Consider the following 23,810-nt stretch of genomic DNA (forward strand, 5'->3'; position numbering starts at 1 on the left):
CACTTTATCAGGATCAACAGCTATTCCTGCCTGAGAAATAGTGTGACCCAAGAATTTGATTTCCTTTAGCCAAAAATCACACTTGGATAACTTGGCATAAAGGTGGTGCTCTCGCAGACGTTGAAGCACTACATGCAAATGCCCGGCATGTTCTTCTTCGTTCTTTGAGTACACCAAAATATCATCGATGAAAACCACTACGAATTTGTCCAATTCAGGCATGAAAACAGAATTCATCAAATACATGAAATATGCTGGTGCATTTGTCAGCTCGAATGACATCACCAAAAATTCATATAGCCCATATCTGGTTGAGAATGCCGTCTTCGGAATATCGCTTGCTCGTATCTTGATCTGATGGTAGCCAGAGCGAAGGTCGATCTTGGAAAACACCTTGGCCCCGACCAACTGGTCAAAAAGAACATCAATACGAGGCAAAGGATACTTGTTCTTGATAGTTACCGCATTAAGAGGGCGGTAATCTATACACAGCCTCAAGCTTTCATCCTTCTTCACAAACAGTGCTGGACATCCCCAAGGCGAAGTACTTGGGCGAATAAATCCCTTATCCAGCAACTCCTGCAATTGCTTCTTCAATTCTGCCAACTCAGCGGGTGGCATTCGATAGGGCCTCTTGGAAATTGGGTCGTTCCCGGTTGCAACTCGATGGCAAATTCAATATCCCGGTCTGGTGGCATTCCTGGCAATTCATCAGGAAAGACATCTGCATATTCGCAGACCACTGGGATCTTCTTCAGAGGTAACTCCGTCATAGAGAAAGCACATGACTGAGTAGAACCTTGACTGGGCAGAATTAAGGTGAAGTTCCCATAGAATGGAGAATTAATTTCCACGGTACGGCTGGCTATATCAAGCACAACTTGGTGCAAGGTCATCCAATTGGCTCCCAGAATAATGTCCACATTTTCCAAACCCAACACAAGAAGAGTGGTTTTGACAATGTGGCTCCCTAGTTGAATAGGCACACTTTGGTTTAGTTGATTAGTTGAAATTTTACCCCCAGGTGTGACTATCAAGAATGACCCTTTTGAGTGAGAGAATGACAGTTCACATTTAGCACTGAACTTCTGGCTAATGAAACTATGAGATGCACCAGAATCAAACAGAATTAAAGCAGGTTAATTATAAACTGAAAAGATACTGGTCATGATAGGAGCTCCCTCAGGTACTTCCTCCAGAGTAGTGAAGTTGAGCTTCCCTTGCCTGACTTGTACCTTCTGCTTTCTTCCCTTGTCTTGATTTGGTGCTGGCATCTTCCTCTGCTAGTTCCTGGGACAATTCTTGGCATAGTGGCCCACGTTGCCACAAGTGAAACACTTGTTCCCATTGCCCTGGCGGAACTGCTGCTGCTGCGGAGGCTGATTGTTCCTTGGAGCGAGAGCTGGAAAGCGGTTGGGTGCCCGCTGCTGCTGCTGAGGTGGCCTGATCACCCATCTGCCTGCCTGCTGCTGGAAACCCCTGCTCTGATTTTGAGAAACAATCCGGAACCTCTGGGCCTGAGCGGATGGTGCTACCATTGGTGCCCTTCTCTTCTTCTCTGCCCGGTGAGCTACAATGCAATCCTCCTGGGAGATGGCCATGTTGACCAACTCATTGAAGCTATCAGCCCGGACAGTGTTGAGTCGTTCCCGCAGCTTGGTATTAAGACCCCTGCGGAAGCGGTCTCTCTTCTTTTCATCAGAATCAGCATGGTAACCTGCATATTGGCATAGGTCGTTGAAGGCTTGCGCATACTGCAGTATCGTGCGGGTTCCTTGATTAAGTGCCAGAAACTCATTCAGCTTGCGATCAAGAATGCCAGCTAGGATGTGGTGTCCCCTGAAGGCAGTCTTGAATTCCTCCCAAGACACTTCATGATCAGCGGGGAGCATAGCACGGAAGTGGTCCCACCAAGTCCGAGCAGGGCCACGAAGCTGTTGTGCGGCGAAGAGAGCCTTGGCTTCATCAGGGCAGTCTCCCGTGAGGAGGGGAAACTTGGACTCGATGACACGAAGCCATACGTCGGTGTCCAACGGATCCTCTGCCTTGGTGAACAAGGGTGGCTACATGCTCAGAAACTCTTGGTAGGTTGCCATTGCCGGAGGTCGCTGATGCTGGCCTCCACCATGCTGCTGAGGGTGGGGCTGGTGCTGCAAGAGCTGTCGCAGAATCTCATTCTGCTGGGCCATCAGCTCCTACACTGTGGGAGCTGGAGGAGGTGGCGGGGGAACTTGCTCGTTATGCCCGCGATGCTGCCTAGCTGCCATCTAAAAACAGAGATTGCCGCCATTGTTATCCCAACTCACAGTTTCGAACGACAAGATATCATCTCAGATGGAAAAAGAAAATGCCATAATCATAATATTAGGTTCGAAATGAAGAGAACATGGTGACAAACATCCCACATATTTCAAAAGTTCACAGGGTTACATCAATCAGGGGAAAGTACTCGTAAGCCTAGTCCAAAATCTGACATTAACTAAGCTCGCATAGGTTTCTATCCGCCTAAAAGTGTCGAAGTGACTGATCAACCCTGAGCGGTGGAAGCGACACTGGATACGGGTGAAGGAGGCATCGCGGAGGTAGTCCCATTGGCACCAGGGGCTGGTCCTAGCTCCTCGGGAGCCTCTTCTCCCTCGCTTCCGGCTTCATTGGCCTCCATCTCCAGGTGGTGCATGTCCAGGTGGTCATTCGCTTCTTCAAGTTCCCTCTGCACATCGTGAAGCTGGTTCTCCAAGACATCAATGGTGTTGTCTCGGATCTCCACCTGCTGCTCCAAGGTGGTAATGCGCTGGCTCAGCCTTTCCACCTGCAGATCCTTCTCCACCAACTCGGAGGATAAATCGACCACAAAATCTTCTCGACTGTCGAGAGTGAGCTTGGTGGTTTGAGCGATGTTAGCAAGGTGTGCCATAGCGTCGCTCTGAAGGGCCTGAAGGTGGTACAGCGCACTCATGCACTGAACGGTGACCCTCCCAACCAAGTCAGGATACATTGCCCACACATCCTTCACATGGCTCACGCGGTTACACCACATGGGATCATCCTTCTTCTCAGCAGGGAAGAGTCCCAAGGGGTGCATCACCATCTCCAGGGGATGGTAGCCACAGAAAGTCGTCAGAGTCTTCATGGCTGCCGCTTCAATGGTGTTGTCCGTCCTGAGTCCAATTGTCTCGGAATCAAGAGAACGCCAACCCGGCTGAAGGGGATGAACCTCCAAAGTCAGCCAGACCTGACAACGAGGTACCCGATGCTCCTCATACAACTACACCGTGTACAAAACGGGCGTAGGGTAACCGGCGGAGTTAAGCACTTCCCACAAGATGGAATGAAAGCCATCGCGAGAAAGGAAGTCAGAACTGAAACGAGTGTCTCCTCCACTGGCGGGGGTGGGTGAATTCATCTGCGGAAGGGAATCAAAGGTAAAGATTATGGTGGAAGGAAAAAGAAAAAGAGAGCCCGTATGGTTCTAAATAAAGTGGGTTAGCTCAAGTTTTTAATTCCTCTTTGTGTTTATAATGCATGCATGCTGGAAGTAACGTTGCCTCTCCAAACAATAGGGTGCTCTTAGGGCATCCTTAAAAATATAAGTACCGGCCCACGGGGCCTAATCAATTAGCCACCTATTTCTCCCTCTATGCCTAAGGCCTTTCGTCCTAGGTCTAGCGGTCTAGTCCTGACGATCCGTAGCAGTTTCTAGGCAAGTTTTAATTTTTGAAAATGGTATTCATGATTTATTGTCCTTCTCTGTGGTGGAATTTGCTCCGATACCAGCTGTGGCAGAACCACCCGAATTATTCCAGCTTAAGTGCCTAAGTCACGCCTCAGGGGCCGTAACTCACTTAAATCGGAATAACCCGTCAGTCCCTCAGATCTAGTCTGATAGAGCCACTTAACCAGGATCAAATTCCACAGTCTCACTCGAAGGTGAGTCACAGAAGAAATACAATAAAACAGGAAACCTCAAATTAAGTGCTGAATTATTACATAGATCGGAGTTTGAGTAGCGAATAAGAGTTCACAAAACAAAATGCAGCGGATAATCGATGTCGTCGGTATCGAGGAAAGGGGCAAGGCCTAGCCCACTACTCCTCGTGCTCCTCTCCTACCAGAGCAACATCCCACTCGATCGTCCAACCCGGTGGTAGGGTGGTAGGCCAAGTCACACCATCAACCATTTCCTGAATGGTACCTGCAAAAATTATGCCACAAGCAAGGTTGAGTATAATAATACTCAGCTAGACTTAACCGGTGTGAGGAGTCTACTCCTCTACCTCTAGACTATGCAGTTGTTTGGCTGAGGGGTTTGGTTTGCCAAAAGCACTAGCTGTTTCTAAAATCAATTTTTAGCTTTTCAAATTCTATCCTCATTAACTTAGCTAGATTTGCTCCTTCTAAGCATACATGGTGACAAGCATTTAGTTCAATCAACAAATTATCTCAAGTAACCTCATTTCACTTCTTACTCGATGCAGTACAAGGGGTCAAGCAGTCTCATTAGCTGCGAGAAGCAGACGATTCGAATCGAGTTTTATCCTTGCAAGGTAAACCTAAACACACGACATGTCAAGGTACTCCGACCCCACACATGTCAACCGTCCCCATCGATTCCCCGTTCGCGTCCAGGCCTCACCGCCTTGGCATACAATGCTCCACTGACCCCGGCTGCCGCCGTGCAGTGACCGAACTTGTACCCACCATAGCTAGCATGGGAGACCCAGTCTCAGGTCGCATGAGGGATAAAGTCTGCGCCCGGCTTCACTCAGGTACTAGGTTTACCGGTTACCATTTTTCCCGGCATGTGCTTAGTACGTTCAAAAGCTTGACTCAGGTATCCACACATTAATCCTTAATTCCTTTTTCCCGTCTCATGGACAAGGCATCCTCCCTGGATCCAAGTCCATAGACTAACATAGATCACGTTATCAAGATGAATACAATCAATTCCTGACCTCGCGCGAGTGCTAGAAAAATCACTCAACTTCTACCGAGATCCTGATTAGCAAGCAGTTACTCGACCTAGCATACTAGTATTCATCTCAAAAAAGGAATCCTAAGTTCATGCAACTAGAGGTTTCAAGCAACTCCTACACTTAAGTGCACATTACAATCCTACAAGCATTAAGTGTAGTAAAGTAGCATATAATAATACGGTTATGCATATAAACCGGGGCTTGCCTTCAATAGCTGGGGCTGCGGGGAGATCCTCAATAGCAGCCTCGGAAGCTTGCTCCTAGTCCTCCTCTTGGACAGTTCCTTGCTCGGGGATGAGCACGTACTCTCCGTCGGCAAGATTACAATCTAATGAATGCAATGCGTAAGATATATGCATGATATGATATGTGCTTTAGAAATTTCAACTTTTGACGGTGTATGATCTACTTGAGTTAGATAAAGTTAAACCTTACTTATGTAAGACCTTTGGATGGTATACTTGGTAAATTGGGTCAAACTTAGCTAAGGCAAGTGGTAGGTTTTATTTTGGGGTTCCACTGAATTCTTTTTAAGCCTTAGTGAGTTTTGAAAAGAATTCAAGTTGGACTCATTGGAGTGAGGTTTATTTCTTCTTCTTTTTCTTTATTCTCTTTAAGTTTTTGGAGTGGGTTTGAACTACAAGTTGCTTTAATAAAATTCCAAAAATCCTGTAAAAATTACAGTGGCTTATTACTAGTGTATAATTCTCTGTATCAAAGTTTGGGGATCAGAAAGTGAATAGTTTTCTCTGGACAAAATTACCAAGTTTTAGGGCAGAAAGGGTGCTTTGAACTACAACTATTAATTAAAAGTAGGTAATTCTCTAAAACTTATTTTTGCTGGCTTTTAGGTGCTATAACATGACTTGACACACATTTCTAGTCATTAATACCTATTAGTTATTTTACTAGGGTGTTTCTCAAGTTTCTAGCCAAAGGGGTGCTTTCTACTACCACTATATTTGAAAAATATCAAACAACAAATTTCTGATTTTTCTTAGCTTCTATTTTGCGCAAGAGCAATCATTCTGAAGTTTGGCATCTTTTTGCTTAAGGGAAGGGGTGATATGCATTAATTGGATTAAATGGTCTTTCTTATACAATATTAGCAATAGATATTATTTTACATCTTTTCAATGGGTTTGCATTTTTCTCTGGTGGCTTATCTCATCATTGACTTAGCAAAATTTTGGTTGCCCATTATTGCATTATTATGGGTTATTCATGATTATTTGGAAAATGCCTTATTATCATATTATATTTGTTTACCCTACTTAAAATGATGGGCTGAGGTGCTCATTATTTTTGCAGTGGGGTTCTGGTGGTTATAAGTTCACTGGATTTTTATTATCAATTTTGGGTCTGGTTTTGTAATTCTAACAATTGATTCCCAGTTGGAATAATGCTAAATAAAACATTTTATTTTAAAACTGATCTGGACTAAAGGTCTCTTTATTTTTCCTAGGTTCTGTGTTACTTAAGCAAACTAGGAAAAATAATTTCACTCATTGTTCATTAATTTCTAATGTCTTTCTGATTTTCCTAAGTTTTGGGCAAAATAGCTTTAAGTGGATATCTACACTATATTTTTCAATACTGGGGTTCCTACTATTTTTAAACAGGGTCTAAAAGAGGTTTGAGTACCTACAAATTTTCTTAGGTTCAGCACAGAAGCAAAACTAATTTTCCTTAATTAAAAAAGGTTTGGTCAGTTTCTGTTTTTAATTTTAAACTTTAAAAATTAGAACAAAAAGCATAGGGTTTATTATTTTTAAATGATAGTTCATATTATTCAGGATCTAGCAAAATTAGTTTGACAACTTTTGGTTAAGAATTCATCAAGTTATGGGTTTTCTAAGTCCTCTGGTTATTTAAAAAGACTAACAGAATTGATTAAATAGAAAACTACTTTGCACTGGGGTCCCTGGCGGGTGTTTCAAGTTTTTCCTCACGGATCAGTCCCTGGGCTACTATTCAAATGAGTCACTGACATTGCAGAAAACCCCCCGGGTTCTTCTAATCCTAACCCGAGGTCCTTCTCCCAACTTAAACAGTAACCGCGGCGGAAGAAAGGGCGGAGGGGCTTACCGGCGGCGAGATTGCTCCGGTGAGGTGGTCGAGGACGTAGGGGAGGTCTCGGGGATCACAACGATGTGCGGGTCGCCGTCGGGGATGGTTGGAGTCGGTCGGTCCACGTGCGCAGGCGGAGATGCTCGTCGGCGGCGAGGAGTCCGGCCTACTCACGGCGCGATAGTTCAATTGAACGGGTGAGAGAGCTTCACGGGATGTCAGGGAAGTTGTGGGTGCAAGGAATTGGACGAAGACTCACTGGTTAGCTCGGTCCACGTGCGGCGGCGGAAGACCGAAGTCCGACGAGGGTGAAATCGCTTCTCCGGTGAGGCAATGCCTCGGCTCAAGCTTGGAGAAGCTTCACGGCTTCTCTGGGAAGCGATCCAGGGGCTAGGGCGAGGCTGGAGTTCAACAGAAAGGGGGTGTCCACGATGGCCGAGCCTGGGCAGGGATGGCGGGCGGCGGTGCTCGCTTTTCATGGCGAACTCCGGTGACCTTTGGCTCGGGCGGGGCTCGGGGTGTGCGGCGCCAACGGCCAAGGCCTCTTGGACGCATTTATAGGCGAGGGCACGACACTGGCGCGCGGGGCGGGGCGACCACGCGCGGGGTGCGCGCTGCCGCGGCCAGTCCGCGCTCGGCCGGTCAGGCAAGCGATCGAACACGTGGCTTTTTTGCTTCTGCCCGAGTTCAAGCACCCATAGGTTGAAGATCTTCGCGAATTTGGGCATGATTGCTGCACAAGATTTGCTCCCCCGACAGAGCTTTGTCGTTTGTGTGTGGAAGTCGAGCGGTTTGGGGTAGTGTACAGAGAGTTGTCGTGTCACAAAGGTGGCAGTGTCACAAGGTGAGTCCCGAGGTAAAACTACGCCAAAACCGTGCCAAATGAAATTGGTTTGAGTTCAAACTTTTCTAGGGCGTGTTCAAGGGAATTTGGCACAACTTTGATGTTTGGACTTGTTTGATTTGAGTTCTGAAAAATAGAGAACAAGATTGATCTTTGGGAGGGGGCTGAAATTCAGATTTCTGAATTTCTGAATTTCCCCAAGTGCATTTGTTTAGGGGCTGTTTTGGGGATTTTAAAAAGTTCAAAAGGCAAAACTTCCTTACTATGTTTTGTTAGTTAATTAGTGAACTAAAACTTTATAATTTGGTTTTCTCCAAAATTTTATTTTTCTCCCAAGGGTTTCCCCCATTTACCCTTTATGCTTAAATGGTTCACTTAGGGTTAACTAGGGTTTAAGAGTTTTTCCTTCTTTAGAATTCATGAAAACTTTAAGGAGGGTTTAAGTAGACTTCAACATAATTCTTTGTTCTCATTTTCAATGTGCACCCTTTTATTGAGATTGCATGTGATCATGGGTTGGGCCGTTGGGGTTAGTTTAAGGAAGAACCCTAAGTGACACTGGGGTGTCACACTATTCACCCCCTCTAGGTGCTCTCAACCTTCCAACCTCGTCTTTTTACGACAAGGTCAATTGAGCACTTTAACCCTTGGGCGGTCGGGGCTTAGGTTCTGGTCCTTGTTACTATCATAGCGACCTCCGCGCCTCAGGCATGAACGCGGGGGGTTTGGTTCATTCTTGGAGGCGCTCGTTCACGCACAAGATGTTGTGCACGCGATGGGTGTCCCCTAGGCGTTTCTCCCCGACACCACACTTGGCCTTTTACTGATGTGCGGGTCCCGTTGTAGAGGCATGATCGTGTCTACCTTTGCGAAAGACATGTATTGGCCGGGATTGCCCCCACATTGCTTCACAAGAAGCTCCGCATGCTGAGCCATGGCACGCCCAAAGAGTGGATGGGCCTTCTTGCTTGTCTCAGGAGCAAAGTAGTTTCTGTCCCACTCAAGTCCTTGTTGGAGGAGTCAAGCGACTCGTAGACGAGGAGGTCCTATATCGATTTTGAGGCATGCTCAATCATGCCCATGAACTCAGCGTTCGTGGGGAGTTGTCAAGGGTGTAGCTTCCTGAAAGGAAAATGGACATAATCATTTCCTATAAATAGATTTTGGTGGTTGACGTCCAACACAACCCACATGGACTAACTAGTTTGTCTAGATATCATTTCATCTCAGGTGCATAAGGTTCAACACAAACCAAGAAAGAAATTCAGTTGGGGACACAATCAAATTTGGAGCAAGACATGAGAGTGTGGTGCCAAGTGGCGCACCGAACACTATCCGGTGCACCAGGCCCTCGACCAAACAAACAGGCCACTATCGGCAATTCTCTGGGCGCGCTCCGCTATAATTCACCAGACTGTCCGGTGTGCAACAGACATGTCCGGTGAGCCAGTGGAGCAACGACTAACTGGCGTCAACAGTCGACTGCAAAAGTGAACAGTAGTGAACAGTGCGCGGCAGAAGTCAGAGCGCAGAAGTTAGAAGTCACCGAACTGTCCGGTGCAACTATAGGACAAGGGTTCCAACGGTCGACCAGCTCCAAACCCCAACGGGCGCGCTGACGTGGCACGCACCGGATAGTGAATAGTGACTGTCTGGTGCATCACCGGACTGTCCGGTGTGCCCATCGCCAGCAAAGTCAACCAACGACTAGGAAGTGGTTGGAGGCTATAAATACCCCCCAACCACCTCCATTCAAAGCATCCAAGTTTTCTGAGGTTCTCATTCAATACAAGAGCAATAGCATTCTCTCTAAGACACAATTCCAAAGATCAAATCCTCTCCAAGTCCCAAAATCAACTCAACCACTTAGTGACTTGAGAAAGAGAGAGAGTTTCATTTGCGCTCTTGTTGCTTGGATTGCCTTCTCTCCTTCCCATTCTTATTCTTAAGTGCTTTGTAAAGCTAGCAAGAGACACCTAAGTGTGTGGTGGTCCTTGCGGGGTCTTAGTGACCCGTTTGATTAAGGAGAAGGCTCATCCGGTCTAAGTGACCGTTTGAGAGAGGGAAAGGGTTGGAATAGATCCGACCTTTGTGGTCTCCTCGACGGGGACTAGGTTCTTTGGAACCGAACCTCGGTAAAACAAATCATTGTGTCCAATTTTGTTGATTTCCATTTTATTTGTTTCCCTATTTCCTCTCTTTAAAGTTTCCTTACTAAAATTGATTTGAGTTTGCTCCCAAACGTCATCCACATTAATTGAGCAACTCATAGCAAGAGAAACAATCTTCCGCACTCGGATTTAATTCTAACACTAACCCCGACCTTAGTGTGTGTTTAAGTTTATAAATTTCAGGTTTCGCCTATTCACCCCCCCCCCCCTCTAGGCGACTTTCACTTCCGGAGCACACGACGAGGCTTAAGGCGACCACAACATTCATTCGGGGACTCCGTGGGGACATTTCCCACACAGGTCGTCGGATGGTGGAGCTATAGCCCCTGAAACATTTTGATGGTAGTGGCGATGGAGGGTTGCGTGGGCCGTGGGGTTTCACGAGTCGCGCCAAAGCCCCCTCGGTCGTGATGATGAAGTCAAAGGCCTCGGGATGCACACCGATGCCTAGGACCTAGGTGACGACATTTTTGGCCATTCGTACCATGTGGTGTAAAAGATGTCGTGACTTGCAAACGAGCCCCTACCTAGCATGCCCACTATCGGTGTTCTAAAAACACTATCAAGTAATCCTAAGTGCTTTGCGCATCTGACACAGATGGTTTGCGAGGGAGACATAAGTAATCTACAAGTGCTAGCTAACGATGTGCGCTCGTTGCCTTGCCCTGGTCACCACTACCTCTTTCCTTTTATAGACCAAGAAAAGGGGGTGTCCTATGTATATGGATGTGTCGCTCGGAATGATCAGATGAAGCTTTGGTCTTGTCATATTGCCCCTTTGCCCTCTAGATCGATCATTGCTCAATAGTTTCCTTTGGTTAACGCAACCATTCCTTATTGTACCTTCATGGTGAGGCATGTTGTGTCTTGACTTATCCTACTATGGACCTCGAGATGTCCTTTGGGGGCGTGGCATGGTGTGTGTTGGTCAGCTTTCTTATATGCATGTAGCCCTTCTAGAGTAGTCATTCGGACTTATCGTGTCATTAGGGCATGCATGCCCATTCCCTAATTATTGCTCTGTCATCCTAAATGCATGTCTTATCTCAATCTAGCACTTTCGTACCATCCTTGAGATGACTACTTGTATGATCTGAGGGTATGTGACCTACGAAAGGCCGAGCGCGGTTCCAAACCCCTAGGTCGGACGAGTCGGTCGTGGTTTCATTCCCCGACCTCCCGCTTGGTTGAGGGTCAAGCGAGATAGAGTCCCATAGTTGGTCTACCATGTTCTTCCACTTCAAGGGTTGGGGGTCGGGTGAGGTGGAGATATGAACCATTGTTAGTCAAGACTCGTGTTTTAAGGGTTTTCGTCATACCCCGTGTTATTTATCCCCGACAACAATCTTACATGGTGTTTGGTTTTTCTATCTAAAGTTTAGTCCATGTCACATTGAATATTAATTATGAGTATGAAATAGCCTAATTACAAAACTAATTATATGGATGAAGTCTAAACGTTGAGACAATTTTATTAAGTCTAATGAATTCAAGATTAGCAAATGTTTAATGTAGCATCACATGGGCGAATCATGAATTAATTAGGCTTAATAAATTCATCTTGTTGTTTAGTGTACATCTATGTAATTAATTTTGTAATTAGACTATAGTTAATACTAATAACCACTATTTAAACATCCGATATGACAGAGACTATACACCTTAACCTTAGGCTGTGTTCAATAGATTGTGCATATGTTCGTGTAAAATACTATAGTTAGCACCATTTTATGGTGGAGTTTGAAATAGAAGGTGAAATTAGAGGTGGAAACGAGCCGAGCTCGGCTCGCTGCGGCTCAGTCAAGTAATGAGCCGAGCCTGACTCAGCTCGCTCTAGCGAGCCTAAAAGTTAGCTCGGATCGGATCGCTGCTGGCTCGTCGAGCCAACGAGCCTGACCATAAACGTGAAATCACTCTCCAAAATATAATATACAATCTCAAAAATAATTTAAGTAACCTATTTTAAATTAGTAAAATAAATATATTACTAATATAATATAGAAAATAGGTTAATTTTGTATAGTAATCTAAAAAACATAAATTAATCATCTATTTAGTACCGATAATATATACTAATTAAATTTATGTAACAAATTGTTGCTCGGTCAATCCATGAGCTAGCTCGCGAGTCGCAATGAGCTGAGTCGAGCTGGCTCACTCTTTTCTCGAGCCAGAAAAATAGGTTCGACTCAGACTCGTTCTAAACATCGAGCCGCTTCGAGTCGAGGTACCGCGAGCCCGAGCTGGCTCGTTGAGCTCAAGCTGACAGAGAATAAGATAGAAGAAATGTAGCAAATAGCAATTAGCAAGTTATCTTTCGTAATATACTTGTAAATATTAAATCTACAAAGCCCAAGTCAGCGTGGAAAAAATAACCCACGAGTCGGGGAGAGGAGTATCGCCAAACAGCTGGTTGCTTCTTTCTCTGCCTCCACTCCACTGGCCGGTGGCTGCGCTCCCCGTCCTGAGCCATGAGCTCATGACCCCATCTCCCCTCCCCTCCCTTCTGTTAGGATTTATGGGCTTGGCCCAATTAAGAAATTCAAATAAATCCCAGAAAATCTCAAAAGCTTATATAAGAGGATGGCTAGAGGATAGGTGGAACCATTAGCACCATATTGCTAGCTCTAGTGGAGTAGAGCTAGCTTAAATATGGAAGCCACACTCACTCACCAAGTCATGGATGAGAGGAGAGAGTGTAGAGAGCCACACGCGCGCGTGCGCTCGCTCGCCTGGCCGGGTCGGGCGAGGCGAGGCGAAGGGCGCGGGCGCACGACATGCGCGTGAATGGTCCGCCGAAATCCGGCCCCTCGCCTTGCGGGGGCGCGGCTACCTTTTGCCGTTTGATTTTTTGGTTTCTTGGCTGTTACGCTTATCCTAACCGATCGCTATAAAATCTCAACTGATTGCGAGATTTTCGTGGGCGGATAAGCACGGGGGTCGCGGACTCGGCCCTATAAAAGGAGCCCGGCAGCCAGCCTCCAGATCATCCCAGATCCCAGTTCGCTTTCGCCTCTCTTCATAGCTGAGCCGCCTTTTAGTTCTCTTCGTCCCGACCGCAGAGGTGCATCTGCGATCAGGAGAGCAGGTCTCCGGAACCCTTCGACTTCTAGATCCTGCACCGGGAGAGGGCGAATAAGGTTTTTGGGAAGCGTCTTCACGCGACTGCTCGTGATCTGCTGACCTCGTCGACTCTGCTGATTTCGCTACTTCGACATCGTCGACCCTGCTGATTCCGGCGCGTGCCATCTATCAGTATGTCTAATCAGTACGCATCTTCTGATTTGGCTTGTTATTTCAGTTCTTCTGATTTGGTCATGATTTATATTCGGAATTTAAACTGGAATTTGTCTAATTATTCAACAATCCAAAAACCTTATTGTAGACAATTTCCTAGTTTTTCTATGGCTGCTTTTGCCGACGCGCTGAAGCCAGAAAAGTTTAATGGTATGCACTTTAAGAGATGGCAAGTCAAGGCCACGCTCTGGCTTACTGCTATGAATGTCTTCCATGTTAGTAAAGGCAGACCTGAGGGTCCACTGACTCCTGAACAGGAGAAAGAGTACGGCCATGCCAATACTATGTTCACGGAAGCCGTTCTTAGCGCCCTTGTTGACCGTCTGGTTGATGCGAATATACAGTACACAGACGGGAAAGAGTTGTGGGATGCACTTACTACAAAGTATGGTGCATCAGATGCTGGCAGTGACCTGTATATCATGGAGAGCTTTCATGATTATAAGATGGTTGATAATCGCTCTATTGTAGAGCAAGCTCATGAAATACAGTGTATAGCCAAGGAGCTCGACCACCTTAAGATAGTCCTTCCTGACCGATTTGTGGCTGGGTGCATTATTGCAAAGTTGCCTTCTACATGGAGGAACTTTGCCAAAGCTCTGAAACATAAGAGATAGGAGATATCAGTTGAAAATCTGATAGCGTCTCTGGATGTTGAGGAGAAAGCTCGGGCTAAGGACACGGGATCTAAAGGCGGCGAGGGCAACTCCAGCGCCAACATGGTTCAAAGGAACCACAACAAGGGGAAAGGAAAGCCAAAATCTAACAAGCCCAACAAAACTACCAACTTCAAGAAGAAGAAGAACAAGGCTGAATTGACATGTTTCGCATGTGGCGAGGCGGGTCATTTTGCCAAGGATTGTCCCGATCGAGCGGATCGCCGTGGCAAAAAGGGCAATGTCAACACAGTGGTCGCTAGCAATGAGGAAGACAAAGGGTATGATAATTTACCTTTCATCTTCTCAGTATTTCAATCACCTAGCTGGTGGCTTGATACTGGTGCTAATGTTCATGTGTGTTCTGACATCAACTTGTTCTCTTCTTATCAGGGCGCCCGGGATTCTTCCGTGCTAATGGGGAATGGGTCACATGCTTCTGTTCATGGCACTAGCACGGTGGATCTGAAGTTTACTTCGGGAAAGATCGTGCAGCTGAAGAACGTGCATCATGTCCCTTCTATACACAAGAATCTCGTTAGCGGAACCCTTCTATGTAGAGATGGGTTCAAGGTAGTTTTGGAGTCCAATAAATTAGTTGTGTCTAAGTCTGGACAATTTATTGGTAAAGGCTATGATTGCGGAGGCTTGTTCCACTTTTCTTTGTTAGATTTCAATAATAAGTCTGTGAACCATATTTGTGCTAATGTTGATGATCTTGCGAGTATTTGGCATTCTCGTTTGTGTCATATTAATTTTGGCTCTATGTCTCGACTTGCAACCATGAATTTAATTCCGAATATCACCATAGTCAAAGGTTCTAAGTGCCATAGTTGTGTGCAGTCGAAGCAACCTCGAAAGCCTCATAAGGCTGCTGAGGAGAGACACCTGACACCACTAGAACTCATACATTCTGATCTTTGTGAGATGAATGGTGTGTTGACAAAAGGTGGTAAGAGATACTTCATGACATTGATTGATGATGCGTCTAGATTTTGCTATGTATACTTGCTAAAAACTAAAGATGAGGCTTTAGACTACTTTAAAATCTATAAGGCTGAGGTTGAAAACCAACTAGAGAGAAAGATCAAACGTCTTAGATCAGATCGTGGTGGCGAGTTCTTTCCCAAAGTCTTTGATGATTTCTGTGCAGAACATGGCATTATTCATGAGAGGACTCCTCCCTATTCACCCGAGTCAAACGGGATTGCTGAAAGGAAAAACCGTACGTTTACTGACCTGGTGAATGCCATGTTAGACACTTGTGGTTTATCTAAGGCATGGTGGGGGGAGGCAGTCCTGACTTCATGTCATGTTCTGAATAGAATTCCTATGGGCAAAGAAGAGAAAACCCCTTATGAGAAGTGGGTTGGGAGAAAACCATCACTTTCATACTTGCGCACTTGGGGGTGCATGGCGAAAGTCAATGTACCAATTAATAAAAAGCGCAAGCTTGGTCCAAGGACAGTGGATTGTGTCTTTCTTGGATATGCTTCGTGAAGCATAGCTTATAGATTTTTAGTAGTTAAATCTGAAGTTCCTGATGTGTATGTTGATACTATTATGGAATCACGTGATGCTACTTTCTTTGAGCATATATTTCCAATGAAAGACATTCATAGCAATTCTAGATACTCTTCTGAGATAATTCCTGAACATAATACACCTATTGAGAGTTTTGAACAGCCACATGAAATTGTCCTAGAGGAGGATGACAATGATGCTCCTAAAAGGAGCAAGAGACAAAGGGTTGAAAAATCCTTTGGTGATGATTTCATTGTGTACCTTGTGGACGATACTCCTACTACCATTGCAAAAGCATTTGCATCTCTAGATGCAGATGATTGGAAAGAAGCAGTTCATAATGAGATGGACTCTATTCTTTCAAATGGTACGTGGGAAGTCACTGATCGACCCTATGGATGCAAACCTGTGGGTTGTAAGTGGGTGTTTAAAAAGAAGCTCAAGCCTGATGGTACAATTGAAAAGTACAAGGCTAGGCTTGTGGCTAAAGGCTATACTCATAAAGAAGGATAAGACTTCTTTGATACTTACTCACCTGTTGCTAGAATGACCACTATTCGAGTACTACTTTCTTTGGCTGCCTCGTATGGTCTCCTTGTTCATTAGATGGATGTAAAGACAGCTTTTCTTAATGGAGAGCTGGACGAGGAAATCTATATGGAACAGCCCGATGGATTTGTAGTAAAGGGTCAAGAAAGCAAGGTGTGCAAGTTATTGAAATCTTTGTATGGTCTGAAGCAAGCACCAAAGCAGTGGCATGAGAAGTTTGACACGACTCTAACGTCTGCAGGCTTTGCCATTAATGAGGCAGACAGGTGTGTATATTATCGCTGTGGTGGGGGCGAAGGAGTTATATTGTGCTTATATGTTGATGATATATTGATATTTGGCACAAACATTGATGTGATCAATGAAGTCAAGTCTTTTCTATCAAAGAGTTTTGATATGAAAGATCTGGGAGAAGCTGATGTGATTCTAAACATCAAGTTGATTAAGGCAGATGGTGGGATTACTCTCTCGCAATCTCACTATGTTGAAAAGGTTTTGAAGCGATTTGGCTTCTCTGAGTGCAAACCTTATCCAACACCTTATGATCCCAGTGTGACACTGCGAAAGAACAAGAGAATTGGTTTAGACCAATTGAGATACTCTCAGATTGTCGGTTCACTCATGTATCTTGCTGGTGCAACAAGGCCCGATATCTCGTTTGCTGTGAGCAAATTAAGTAGGTTCATGTCAAACCCCGGGACTGGTCATTGGCATGCACTTGAGCGGGTTATGCGCTACCTGCAAGGTACAATGAGTTATGGAATTCACTATTCTGGTCAGCATGCAGTACTTGAAGGATATAGTGATTCGAACTGGATATCTGATGCAGACGAGCTTTATGCCACCAGTGGTTATGTCTTTACTATTGGTGGAGGTGCGGTATCATGGAGGTCATGCAAGCAGACCATTTTGACGAGGTCAACCATGGAAGCCGAGCTAACTGCACTTGACATAGCAACCGTTGAGGCAGAATGGTTGCGTGAACTCTTGATGGACTTGCCGGTGGTTGAGAAACCAATACCAGCTATCCTTATGAACTGTGACAATCAGACAGTGATTGCTAAAGTGACGAGTTCTAAGGATAATGGAAAGTCATCAAGACATGTCAAAAGACGATTGAAGTCTGTCAGAAAGTTGAGAAACTCCGGAGTTATAAGTGTGACTTATATTTCAACAGATAAAAATCTGGCAGATCCTTTTACCAAGGGACTACCACGTAATGTGATAGAAATCGCATCGAGAGAGATGGGTATGAGACCCGAATAAAGTTGCCATGGTGGAAACCCAGTCTATGTGATCGGAGATCCAGTGAATTAGGTCCTGGGAAGAACAAGCCATTGGTGAACTGAGGAGAGTAACCTTTGACCCTCTCTAAGTAAAGATGCAATACTCTCAAATGCTGTAAGGCAGGTTGACTTTGTGCCTTAATGTGTTCTGTTGGCTTGTATTAGCGAAGATGTTGTCCTGCAGAACATTCTTTGAAAGAACACACCTATATGAGTTAGACTGTCTAACGTCGCAGTCTATGAGATTTGGGTGATCTCTAGTAAACTTATGAAGAGACCTTGGAGTACGACGTATATGCTCCACCCGAGAAGGGGACTACTGGTAGCCAAGTACTGGTCATGACTTCAAGTGAAACTCATTCACGCAAAACTTGCAATTCAAGGCATAGTCCATTGTCCAAGTTGTGGGTTAGTGTAGCTTGGAGTTCTAGGCGGAAGTTCAACTTAACAGTCTCTGCTGAAAAACTAGTATATTAAACAGTAGTGAACAGTGGCGAAAACTGCAGATGGGCATTTGAGATCTGGTGGGGGATTGTTAGGATTTATGGGCTTGGCCCAATTAAGAAATTCAAATAAATCCCAGAAAATCTCAAAAGCCCATACAAGAGGATGGCTAGAGGATATATGGAACCATTAGCACCATATTGCTAGCTCTAGTGGAGTAGAGCTAGCTTAAATATGGAAGCCACACTCACTCACCAAGTCATGGATGAGAGGAGAGAGTGTGGAGAGCCACACGCGCGCGCGCTCGCTCGCTCGCCTCGCCTGGCCGGGCCGGGCGAGGCAAGGCGAGGCGAAGGGCGCGGGCGCACGACATGCGCGTGAATGGTCCGCCGAAATCCGGCCCCTCGCCTTGCGGGGGCGTGGCTACCTTTTGCCGTTTGATTTTTTGGTTTCTTGGCTGTTACGCTTATCCTAACCGATCGCTATAAAATCTCAACTGATTGCGAGATTTTCGTGGGCGGATAAGCACGGGGGTCGCGGACTCGGCCCTATAAAATGAGCCCGGCAGCCAGCCTCCAGATCATCCCAGATCCCAGTTCGCTTTCGCCTCTCTTCATAGCTGAGCCGCCTTTTAGTTCTCTTCGTCCCGACCGCAGAGGTGCATCTGCGATCAGGAGAGCAGGTCTCCGGAACCCTTCGTCTTCTAGATCCTGCACCGGGAGAGGGCGAATAAGGTTTTTGGGAAGCGTCTTCACGCGACTGCTCGTGATCTGCTGACCTCGTCGACTCTGCTGATTTCGCTACTTCGACATCGTCGACCCTGCTGATTCCTGCGCGTGCCATCTATCAGTATGTTTAATCAGTACGCATCTTCTAATTTGGCTTGTTATTTCAGTTCTTCTAATTTGGTCATAATTTATCTTCGGAATTTAAACTGGAATTTGTCTAATTGTTCAACACCTTCTGCGGCCGCCCCTGCGACTGCGAGCTGCGTAGTCCGTCGCCTACCGGCTATCATCAGCACGCACCGCCGCCGCCTCTCATCTCATCGCCGCGCTGCTTCCCCGCCCGCCCCCGGATTGGCGCTGCCGCACCCAGATCTTCCCCACCCAAATCGACTCCGCCATCGTCCGGATCCACGCAGAGCCGTCGCGGATCGACGTGCTGCCGCCACAGATTGCGCGCTGTCGTACGGATCGAGAGACACCCACCGCAAGCCTTCCGCGCTGGCGCCGTTCGGGAAGTAAGGAGGCTACGGAGAGGGCACAAGCTGGGGGGTGTCGAACTCCGTGGAGAACGCGCGGGCGGTGGATGCCTAGCTCTGGTAGTCTGGTGGGAGGGTGAGGAAAATCTAGGTATGGCAAACACCCCCGTTTTTTTTTATCTAGGTGCTTTCCAAAGGAAGTCGCAAAAAAGCATTAAGTATAGATAATAAACTGCACTGCTTCACGCATGTTCATCCACTCGCCGCTCCTCCTCGAAAGCAGTGGCTGACCCACGGGCACGGCTGTCCCGATTCGCCGGCCATGAAGTGCCGCTCTGATTCGTCAGGCGGTGGCGACGACCACCGGGCCCCAGCACCCGCTGCCACGGGCGTCGGTGGTGGCTCGCCCGTGGGCGAACCGAGTAAGAAGCAGCGGACGGAGGAGCCGGTCGCAAGCTCCAGCATGGCGGGCGAGTGCTCGTCTTCGTTCTTGCAGGCTCCACCGCCGCTGGCGGAGCAGTTGCCACAGGACGCAAGAGTGGGCGAGCAGCCGCCGCCAGGTTCGGAGGCCGGAGGTGACGAGCAGGCCAGGGTGCCGGATCTCGGGGAGGACCTGGTGTTCGAGGTGCTGATGCGAGCGGAGGCCCGGACGCTGGCGGCCGCGGCGTGCGTGAGCCGCGGGTGGCGACTGCTGGCGCGGGACGAGCGGCTGTGGGAGGCGGCGTGCGTGCGGGAGTGGGCCTACACTGGATTCTCCGAGCAGATGCTTCGCAGCGTCGTGCTTTCGCTTGGCGGCTTCCGGCGGCTACACGAGATGTACATTCGTCCGGTCCAGCAGCGTGCTGCTGGAGCGCCGCCCGGGCAGCAGAGGCGGCAGTTGCCGGTGAGGATGGGCCGTGACCAGGTCCAAGTCTCACTCTCTCTGCTCTCGACTTCGTTCTTTCTGAAGATGCCTAATGCTCCTCCACCTCCTCCTAAGGACAAGGATAGAGATAGAGATAAGAATGGAGGTGGCCAATGTGGGTGATCGACCTCCCATGCAGCATCACCACATGCTGCTTATGTAATGTCAGGTGATTGGATTGTGGTTCTTCACTGCATTTGTGGGAGTGAAGGTGATAAAATCATTTGGATTGGTGGGCAGAGAAGACTATTCAGATAGGTGCGGTTGTACTGAGTGAGATTGGATGGAATGGAGTGCGATGATGTATTGAATGACTACCAAGTCGCGTGTTGTACCTAAATCGCGCACAATCAGCTAATTTATAAAGTTTCCATGGCATATATGTGAATATATGATGTTCCAAGAGAGATGCATTCATGCATCATGCTCTTCGTGCTGTTGTGCCATGGCATTTTTCAAATCCCCACGTGTCACCTAAGAGAGTGAGGGTGAACCTCTTTTTTGTTTTGTTTGAAATCCCTTTTATACCCATGGAAAGGAAAAGGACTTAGCTGCTTAAGCTTACAATAGCTTAATAAATGTGAGGAATAGCTGAGATGTTGACTTGTGTTACTAAAGTTCAGTTTAGTCCTATGTTTTACTGCATGCTATTCTTAGGTCTGTTAAGCAAATCTGATGCAACTGCTGTGTACTGGTTGATAATGTTTGTTTGGAGGAAATATGGATTTATCAAATTGAAAATTCAAATTTAATGAGGCCATCATGTATGTATGAGGCAGGGGTCTATGGATTCGTGTAATTCATTTCAGTTGGATCTATCGGTTGCCTATCGGTCGCTGTGGTACATTTATTTTTTTCTCTCACATTGTGCCTTCCAAGTTTTGATCTTCTTTCTCAGTCATTTATCCTGTTTAGATAAATCTGAGATTTTTTAGGCTAAAGTTTGCGAATTGCTTCACCTTTTTTGTCTGCAAATTAGCATTTAACTCAAAAATTTCCCTTGAAATTCGAGTTGATTCTGAGAAGTATGAAGAGCTGATTGAGTTCATGGAGAAGGTGGCTAAGACAGTTGATTCTGAGGAGCACTACGTTCTGTCAATTGCTTACAAGATTGTCATGGAACCCAATGTGCTTCATGGTGCATCATATCCTCCATTGAGTAGGGGGAAGAAGGCCGTGTCAACGTGGACTGTGTCACTCTCATTGAGGACTACCATAACAAGATTGAAGTTGAACTCAGCAAGATCTGTGATGGAATCCTCAAGCTCCTTGATTCCCACCGTTTCCGCCTCATTAACAGCTGCAGAGTCCAAGGTCTTCTACCTCAAGATGAAGGGTGATTACTACGGGTATTATTATAATACTATTGTGCTTTCAGTTTCATGTAAATTATGTTTTGCTGCACTGCAGTATCTTTTTAGTTGAATTCATGTGTATTAGGTACCTTGCGGAGTTTGAAACTGGATCTAGGAGAAAAGATGCAGCTAGAATACCATGGTGGCACACAAACCTGCTCAGATAATTTGCTTCTCCTTCATTTCACAGTTCTCATTAAATTTTGTTGGCTAGGACATTGACCTTTTTATACGTACAATTTCATTCAATGTGATGTGTTGCTAATTCTTTTCCTGCTAAATCTTTCAGGATATTGCTCTGGAGGAATTGGCCCCCACCCATCCTATTAGGCTTTGGCTGGTGCTGAACTTCTCAACTCGCCTGACCATGCGTCCATGCTTGCAGTCTCGCCAAATAGGTTTGATTTTTGCACCCATTACATGGACTGTGTAGTGTTATTTTCTTCTTTTTTTGCAATCCTTATGATCCGAATGTGAGCTCTGTGAAAAATATGAACTAAGGTTATTATGCATTTCACAGTTCAGACAGCTGTTATGAAATAACCTGGCTTTAGCTATAACTTGTGACTAGTGCAACATATTAGTATTTTTTATAGACTAGTGTAAGCAACTAAAGGTCTGTTTGGTTGGGCTGTGGCTGTGGAAAAAGTTGCTGGGGCTGTGAGCTGTGGAAAAAGCTGCTGTAGGCTGTATGCTGTTAAAAAGCTAAAAAACAATTGGTGGAAACCACTAAAAGTCGTTAAAAGTTCTTCGATATATGTTTTCACAGTTCCATCCAAAAGCCACTAAAAGCAGGTCCAGGGGTGCTTTCAGTTTTGCACTACGAGAAAGTCGGCTTTTAGAAAAAGCTGCTTCTTGGATCCAACCCTTTGGTTGGCTTTTGGCTTTTAGGGGGCAAAAGCCAAAGCCAAAAGCCAAACCAAACACACCCTAAAGGTGAGTTGAATCTAAACTGCAGATGAAGAACTGAAGATAGTGGTAAGTTATTATGATCAACCTGGGATTGCCCTCACCAACGGGCGTGAATCGCTCAGGAGCCATCGATCCCGTGTATCTTTTAACTAGAAGTAATTTATGCTGGGACAAAGTCTAACAACATTTTTGAGCAAGTTACTAATAACATCAGTAACTTGGATGGTTCTATCGCTATAAATGTTGATTGTGCTTCAAAAGTTGATGATGTCTCTTTCCAACCTGACATATTCGATTCTAGGTATTGGGATTCACTAAATTCTAAATAGATTGACATCTTGGCACAAAAGAATCCTAAAAGAGACTTACCATTTTAGAAAGTTCTTAAGGACAGGTTTAGAAAAAGTTTTATGTACGATTTTATACAAGAATTCTACTCCCTCCGTCTTAAATTAAAATTCTGTCACCCAGTTTTGGAAGGTAAACCGAATGCGAACCATGTACGTGTCAGGATCAGAACTCACATACACAGTGATTACATAATTAGACATCATCACACAATGCTTAAAGTAAATAGGGGAAAGGTACTTTAATTACATCAAGATGTTCGAGACATCCACAGAGTCTAATACATATCCATAGTGTTTAACATTAATATCAAAGTGTGAAGAAACGAAACGTAGAAGATAAGCCTACACAGGCAGCTGACAAGGGGTTGTCACTAAAGTAAAACTAGAACTCGTCGTGGTCCTAGAACTCCTCAAAGTCCTCCATGTTACCAACATCTCCTCCTGAGCATTGAGTATAGTGGGGACAACCTAGGGTGGGGGTGGTTTGTAAAGCAAGGGTGAGTACACATCAACGTACTCAGCAAATGTCCCGTTTGGCTAAAGTGGACTAGCTGTATGTGTAGTTTAAGGTTAAGTAGTTGCTTTTAGTTAGTCAAGTTTTATTACTATAAATAGAGCCAAGTTTTAGTAATAAAACCCAGTTATTACCCAGGAGTACTCCCTACAAGAGGAAATACCAGAGATCAAAGTTATAATCATCATTGCTAATCATCCTCATAAAAGTAACCAAAGTTCTTCTATTCAAAGAGGATCCCAAGGCTGCTCATAACCGTGAGCACGGCTGATATACCAGTTTCTAACACTCTGCAAAGGTTGCACACTTTACCCACAAGCCGTGATTCCCATTCTGCCCGGGGTTCTAGCCTCCCCATTGATCACTACCAAGGTGACCTAGCAGGGTATTACTACGTAGTCTTTACAAAGATTTTCCAGAGGTCATAGTCGCCCGTTAGGTTTCTCCAGTTTGATAAGCACAGTACATCTCCCTAGAGGAAGGGTGACTAACAAAACCAAATCAAAGAACCTCTGCAACCAACCTCAGTAGAGCAAGTACTGTGCCCGGACCCCATTGACGGCCCTACGGCGAAGCCAACTACTCCTTTGGTTCATCTAATTAATCAGCTAAGGGTGTCCCATTCCACCCTCATGGTTGCACTGTTATCCCGAGTTGTCACTCCCCAAACAGATCCTTACGGAGAGGTACTCAGGAAACAACCTGAGTACCCTAAAGTATCACAAGAACATCATCGTATCATAATATTCACATCATG

The 23,810-nt window shown here is 45.8% G+C and overlaps 1 protein-coding gene and 1 pseudogene across 2 annotated transcripts; both read left to right on the forward strand.

The window, feature by feature from the left end:
• The first annotated feature begins 18,759 nt into the window (after positions 1–18,759).
• Positions 18,760–20,359, forward strand: LOC103653681 (F-box protein GID2). Of its 2 annotated transcripts, none has more exons than XM_020552602.2 (2): positions 18,760–19,169; positions 19,299–20,359. In XM_020552602.2, the coding sequence occupies exon 2, from the start codon at positions 19,341–19,343 to the stop codon at positions 20,043–20,045; it is 705 nt and encodes a 234-aa protein (XP_020408191.1). In that variant the 5' UTR covers positions 18,760–19,169; positions 19,299–19,340; the 3' UTR covers positions 20,046–20,359. The 2 variants fall into 2 exon arrangements, with proteins under 2 accessions (XP_020408191.1, XP_008678730.2); XM_008680508.3 differs by having other exon boundaries at positions 18,761–19,169; positions 19,302–20,359.
• Positions 20,360–20,707: 348 nt separating this feature from the next.
• On the forward strand, positions 20,708–22,402 carry LOC103655507 (14-3-3-like protein GF14-12; annotated as a pseudogene).
• Positions 22,403–23,810: the final 1,408 nt, after the last annotated feature.

The sequence above is a fragment of the Zea mays genome, chromosome 4 (genome assembly GCF_902167145.1).
Source record: "Zea mays cultivar B73 chromosome 4, Zm-B73-REFERENCE-NAM-5.0, whole genome shotgun sequence".
In the NCBI taxonomy this organism is placed as follows: domain Eukaryota; kingdom Viridiplantae; phylum Streptophyta; class Magnoliopsida; order Poales; family Poaceae; genus Zea; species Zea mays.

Excerpts from the sequence above, each read along its gene's own strand:
- LOC103653681 (XM_020552602.2), top strand. The coding sequence starts at position 19,341 with ATGAAGTGCCGCTCTGATTCGTCAGGCGGTGGCGACGACCACCGGGCC.